The sequence below is a fragment of the Dromiciops gliroides genome, chromosome 4 (genome assembly GCF_019393635.1).
Source record: "Dromiciops gliroides isolate mDroGli1 chromosome 4, mDroGli1.pri, whole genome shotgun sequence".
NCBI classification, from domain to species: domain Eukaryota; kingdom Metazoa; phylum Chordata; class Mammalia; order Microbiotheria; family Microbiotheriidae; genus Dromiciops; species Dromiciops gliroides.
Window position 1 is genome coordinate 376928302 of NC_057864.1, and position 6301 is coordinate 376934602.

At 46.2% G+C, this 6301-nt stretch overlaps 1 protein-coding gene across 1 annotated transcript; it reads right to left on the minus strand.

Moving 5' to 3' along the window:
• Positions 1–457: 457 nt before the first annotated feature.
• On the minus strand, positions 458–3621 carry CITED2 (Cbp/p300 interacting transactivator with Glu/Asp rich carboxy-terminal domain 2). Its single transcript, XM_043963298.1, has 2 exons — positions 2693–3621; positions 458–2113 (listed from the first exon to the last, which is right to left on the minus strand). The coding sequence occupies exon 2, from the start codon at positions 2103–2105 to the stop codon at positions 1356–1358; it is 750 nt and encodes a 249-aa protein (XP_043819233.1). The 5' UTR covers positions 2106–2113; positions 2693–3621; the 3' UTR covers positions 458–1355.
• Between the last annotated feature and the right edge of the window lie 2680 nt (positions 3622–6301).

Sequence of the window (6301 nt, forward strand, 5' to 3'; positions counted from 1 at the left end):
TGATCAAACACCCAGGAAAAGTTTAAAATTAAATATAAAAAAAGAGAAACCAAATTTAGGTGTAAAGGAAGCAGCGTAAGATTAAAATTTCATGAAACTTGAAAGTTTAATTCTGGGTTACCTTTTAATGTGTTGGCTAATGGGAAAAAAAGTTGCTCTGATAACTTTGCAGTTTGGGATTAACCCACACCAATGTTCCAATGATAACAATGTGTTGAGATGCCAGTTCTGGTTAAATCCTGCACCCCCTCCCCGCACCCCCCTTCTCCCTTAAGCTCACCATGACCTGCATTGATGCCGTGTAATTTCTCCTTTGGTATGTTTGTTCTCATCAACAGCATTTTGTTGGGGGGGGGGGGTAGATAGGTAGGAGGAGGGGGAGGGTGAAAGACCAACCAAAAAATCCAAATGATAAAACATACCCACCCTTTGTAAATGACTTCTAGAAAAACTGAAATATTTCTTAACTTTTTATTGACATTGGCAAATTAAAATAGAATAAATTAACAAGTATTTTTTCAAAAAAATGTTTTGTACAAAAATACTGTCAAAATTTCCTAAAAAGCTTTCAACACAGTAGTATCTTTTTCATGTACTGAATAAACTATTAGCACAGTGTCAAAAATGTTGAAGACAGAAACAAAATAAAAATCTGTGAAATGTTGCCACTGACTACATTCCACACCATATTATTGTCTGTACATATGGGGGAGGGGGATGGGTAGCAGACTTTAAAGTAACAGTATTACTTTTCCTGATCCAGAATGGTTTGGCCCACATCTGTTTAAACTTCCAGTTTAGCATATTTTTAAAATTAGTCTGTACTCCAATGCATAGTTAAAAATGAAGCGAGATGGCAGCGTTTGTGCAGTAATATCTGCCCTTCAAAGTTCATGCAACCAACTAATGCAATTTTTCCTTCCACTCATAATTTGAATGCAGTTCAGTCATTTGAAACCATCTACAAAATCCACAAGATTAAGCAGTTTGCCAAGATTAATATCTAACAGTTGAGCACTGTAGAAATTAAGTGAGGAAATAAGGAGTAAAAACAACAGAAAAGACCGAGTTAGCTAGATATTACTACTACATAAGGGAGGTGAATGTCAAGGCTACAAAAAACAAAACAGAAAAACAAAAAAGTGGCAGCAATTTTTTTAAACCAATTTGTACAAGTTTTATAGTTTACTCTGTTTTCCAAGTTCTCAAACCGTTCAAGACCTGAAAAGCGAGATACTGTGTCTAAGGGAATGTTTTTAATTCACACCGAAAAAGTCGGGTCTGTTTCTTTTGTTGTTGTGGTTGTTGTTGTTGCTGTGGTTGTGGTGGTGGTGGTTGTTGTTGTTTAAATTAAGTCAGCAGCTCACTCTGCTAGGTTGCTGTTTGCACACGAAGTCCGTCATAAAATCAAACTCGTTTTGTCCCAGCCAGAGCTCAGGCAGCTCCTTGATGCGGTCCAAACCCATTTCTATCACTAAGGACATGAGCACTTCCTCGTCTATGAAGTCAGTGTCTATGACATTGGGAGGCAGCATCGCAGCAGGGACGTGGGGAACCGAGGAAGGCATGTTGCTGCTGCTGCTGCTGCTGTTGCTGCTGCTACCGCCGCTGTTGCCGCTGCTATTGCTGTGCTTTGGGTTGCAATCTCTGAAATGCTGGTTCGTCCCGTTCATCTGGTGGCTTGCAGGGTGCAAATCCGGCATATAGTGGTTGTGGGGATAAGGGTGATGGTTGAAATACTGGTTGTTTAGCTTCTGCAGCTGCATGCTGGCCGGTAAGGAGCCTCCCTGGCTAGCAACTGGGGGCCCCATGAACTGGGAGTTGTTAAATCTGGCCGTGGGGGGCATAGTGCTGGGGGGGTGTCCCCCATTCACAGTCCCTGGCCCCATCGCATGTCTGATCCCGCTAGTGGCATTCATATTCCCAGCGCCATAGTGTATATGCTCGCCCATTAAGGCATTGAAGGCGTGTTGTTGTTGTTGCTGGTGGTGGTGATGGGGGCTTGGAAACTGACCCATTCCCATCCGATGAGCAGGGTGGTGATGCAGCCCGTTGGTGCCATCGGGGAAGCGCCCGTGGTTCATGGCCATCATGTGGTCAGCCATTTCCAACCCTGAAAGTTTAAAAAAAAAAATGCAAAGATCTATAAATCCCCACCACACGTGTCTCCAGATCGCACACCCCGCTCCCTTGCCTCCCTGCTTCTGCCCCCAAATAGAGCTCGCAGCCGCCCTCGGGCACAGTGAACCGAAGGGTTCCAAGTCCGCAGAGCAATCGCCTGCCGCTGCTGCTGCTGCCGCCGCCGCCGCCTCCTCTCCTGCCCCAGCCGCCCCACTTCCTAACTCCCGCAGACCTGCCACCCAGAAAAGTGCCCGACACTGCAGAAACAGTCCCTCTTTCTGCTGGGAAGTACGCCCAATGGTACCCCCCAAACGTCCCCCTAATATGCACCAAAAGGGAGTGGAAGGAGACTTATCCTCCACAAAACAAAACAAAAAGCAAAAACAGGGCAGTGGGGGGACGAGAGGCGACACCCCAGAGGAGGGTAATAAAGGAAGTCTCCTTGAGCCCCGCCACGAGAACTTTTAGAATGAAATCCACCATACCCATCCTGTTATTTCCCTTGCACAGGCTACCGCTCTTCACGAAGGCAAACCCTGCAAGTTGCAGGAGATTCGCCGGTAACACTTACCTTCTCCGGTCTTTGCTCTTTCTGCTCAGAAGGTTGTTGGTAGAATCGCTCGGTTTAAAAAACGCCCAGCTGCATATAGAGTATTTTCCTGGTTTCCTCCAAGGTCGGTTACGTGATATTATTGCTGTCGTCTTCTTGCTGCTGCTGCTGCTGTTGCTGCTGCTTCGCCTGAAAACCCAAGCCCCTTTCTCTTTATTTTCCCCCTTCCCTTCCCCTTACTCCTCAGCGAGGCTCATCGGCATTTGCCAACAATGAGCTATGTTTCTTACAGCTTTGGCCACAGTTAATATAGGATTTCAGGAAGGGAGGAGCAAAAGCCTCACAGGCAATCAAAACGAAAACCTGGAGTTTAGGCTGGCCCGGCGCAGACTCAACTGGAAGGGATCCAGGTAGTCCAGTCCCCCACTGCAGGGCGGCACGTGTGGGGGATGCTGCTGGCTAGGGCCCCGCCTGCGGAGCGGTGCGCCCCGGCTGCAAAGGAAAGGGGGCAGCCCTTCTGTTTCTCCCCTGCCTGCACTCTCCTACCCCAAGCTTCCTTTTGCGCTCGCCCCTCCCGCCCCACGCTGAGAATAATGCACCCCAAGACTCCCAGACCGGGAAACGGAGAGTCTGCCCCGGAGAGATAGCGAAGGGAGAGGGCGCACCCAACCCCCCAGAGCACTAGGAGTTGGCGGGGGGAGGGGGGGCGGTGTCTACAGCTGTTACCTCCCCAGACTCCACGACCCAGCTCTCGGCCACCTTCCTAGCCCTACCTCACCTTGTAGCTCGGGAATGCCACCTACAGGATGGGGGGGGGGGTAACTCTCCGCCGCCCCCACCCTGCCTCCCTCCGGGATGCAGTTCTGCAACCTTGCCCCCGCTCTCTCCTCCCTGGTTTTCTCGGCGGCTCGAAGAATGGCTGCGCTCCTCCAAGTGCCTTTGAAAGCGCCTGGCAGAAGAATGCCCACACCCCCAAGGAGCCTTTCCCGGGGCTTGCTTTGTGTTATTGGGGAACTGTGTACTGGCTAGACCTTTTTTTTTTTTCTCCTCCTTTTCTTTCCCCCGTATTTGCTTTCAAGGGCAGGGAGGTGGTGGAGTGGGGGAAGGGAAGGAAGGGGAAAAGCAGCAGCTGTTGCAGGTGGACCAACTACGGCTAGGCAGGCGTGTAAACGGGGCTCCGCCAGCCGGACTCCCCTCTCGCGCACAACCCAGGAGATCCGATCCGCGCTTTCAGTGTCACTCTCAGTTCCTCCCGTGGTACGTGTGCTTTTGCTAAGTTTGCGTTTGCTGCTCTTGGTAGCTTTGGCATCCGAGCTGAGGCGTCTCTGCTCTGTAAACAAACTCAGCGATCCTCGTCCCCAGATCCACCTTTTTGCACATACACAGTTTCTTCTGCTGTTGCCCTTGATCCGGGAGGTGGGGGTGTGTGCAAACTTGCACAGCCTCCCTCCAGGCTTTAGCCTGACGGTTTGGGGCTGATTTAGAAGCGAATGGGTTTGTAATTAAGAAATGCAAGGGCTGACTAACACTGCAGTTGCTGGAAAAGGAAAACAAATAGATAACATGGCTAATCGCTTTGTAAATAAAGTAGTTCTGGAGGTGGGCACGTAGCAGCACGTCCCATATCGCGCAGTGCTTATAGACACTGGTAGGACTCTTCCTTTTCAGTGAAATTGTTAAGTGAGGCAATATGATAATAATAACCTTGTTCCGCAGAACGCTGCACAACTCGCCTCTTAGCCCATTTGGCTCATTGACATGCAAATAAAACCCCTAATACCAGTACTACTGGCTGGTCAGATCTTTCTCTCCCTTTTTCTCACACTAGGAAGCTGAGTTGTTCTCGAGCACAATAATTACCCGCCCCTATGCCTTGTATCTAGTAAAATCTTAGTTAGCACGTTGGATGAGGACTTATGTGCAGAGTTGTTCCTGTAGAGCTCAATTGCCATTGAAGACTTCCTGCTGCGAATGCGGGGGGAGGGTGGGTTGTTTTTGTTGTTGTTGTTGTTTTGGTTTTTGCCTGCAAGACTTTTTTTTTTAAGCCCTTATTTCATAAGAGCTGGATATACTGATCAATATCCCTTTTCAGGAATCTGCAAAAGATAGCTAATTGGAATGTATTTCCACCCGTTACCACACGGTCTGCATCCAACAGTGTTTTTGAACATTGATCCATAGCATCTCTATGTAGGCAAGACTTGAAACACTCAGAAATATTCTTTTTGGATCCTGACCTAGAGAACGCATGACATTACTATATGCAACAGTTTCCCCTCTCCTGTCCACCCTCCCCATTAACCTATGGTTAATGGATGTGCAATTATAGAATCAGAGGCCTGGAATAGACCTCAAGGGATTATTTAGTCCATTTCACAGCTTCCAGGCAGTAGTGTATCTAAAATCAGCTCTCCAAAATATTGGTCTCTCCTATTATTAAACATATCCACAAAGATGCTACACATCTCTGAATAATATTTCGGTTTCTTGCTGCCCCATGAAATGTCTCTGAATGTCTAACCTCATTTTTTTTCCTGCTGCATTTAAGAAACAGAAGTAGCTATCATTTAAACTGAGTGCTGTATAGGAAAAAGCAGGGAGATTAAGAGGTAGAGTACCTGGGTTTAAATCCCAGGTCTGCCACTTGCTACCTCTGTGACCTTGGGCAAGTGTTTGTGGACCTCCATTTCCTGATTTTTATTTTATTTTATTTTATTTTTTCTGTGGGTGCAGTGAGGGTTAAGTGACTTGCCCAGGGTCACACAGCTAGTAAGTGTCAAGTGTCTGAGGACAAATTTGAACTCAGGTCCTACTGAATCCAGGGCCGGTGCTTTATCCACTGTGCCACCTAGCTGCCCTCCATTTCCTGATTTTTTTAAATGAAGAGGGTGAACTAGATTCTTCTAACTCTATATTTATGATCTCAAGCAGTGTTATGTAGTACTAAGTCCATGAAAATACCCTCAAAATAACACCCTCCACAGTAGGGTTTTTTAGAGGGAGGTAGGGGAGAACTTTAAATTCACAAGTCATTTTAAGATTGGTTCCTACTATATTTAAAAACTGAATGAGTCCTTTTACTTTTCTGAAATTTTCATAGGATCATAGGTTTAGAGCTGGAAGGGACCTTAGAAATCATCAAATTCCAAGGACCTTATTTTACAATTGAGGAACCTGAGGCCCAGAGAGGTTGGATATGAGGTCACATAACTAATAAGTTGAAGAAAGGATTCTGATGCAGGTGCTCTGATTCTAAATCCTTGCACAGTAGTTCTCCTCACCTAGAATACCCTCTTAATCTCAGAGGGTTATTGTAAAGAAAGTACTTTATAAATATGTTATGATTATGGATGTTCTTTTGTCCTGTACTTAGTGGAAATGGAGAACAGCTTGTACAAAACAGTATTGTACCATTGCCTCTACAATACCCTATTATTCTCTTATGAAATGTAATCAATGAAGGTGGAGATGGTTTATAACACTGTTCAGACACCTTTGATATGAAGGGTAATTCTTTTCTATGCCCCTGGAGGATTTGAGATACCTCATTCTTAATTTATATTTGAAGTGGTAGTTAAGGGACAGAATGTAGAATGTACCCCCTAATTTAGGGGCTAGTAAAAAAAGAAG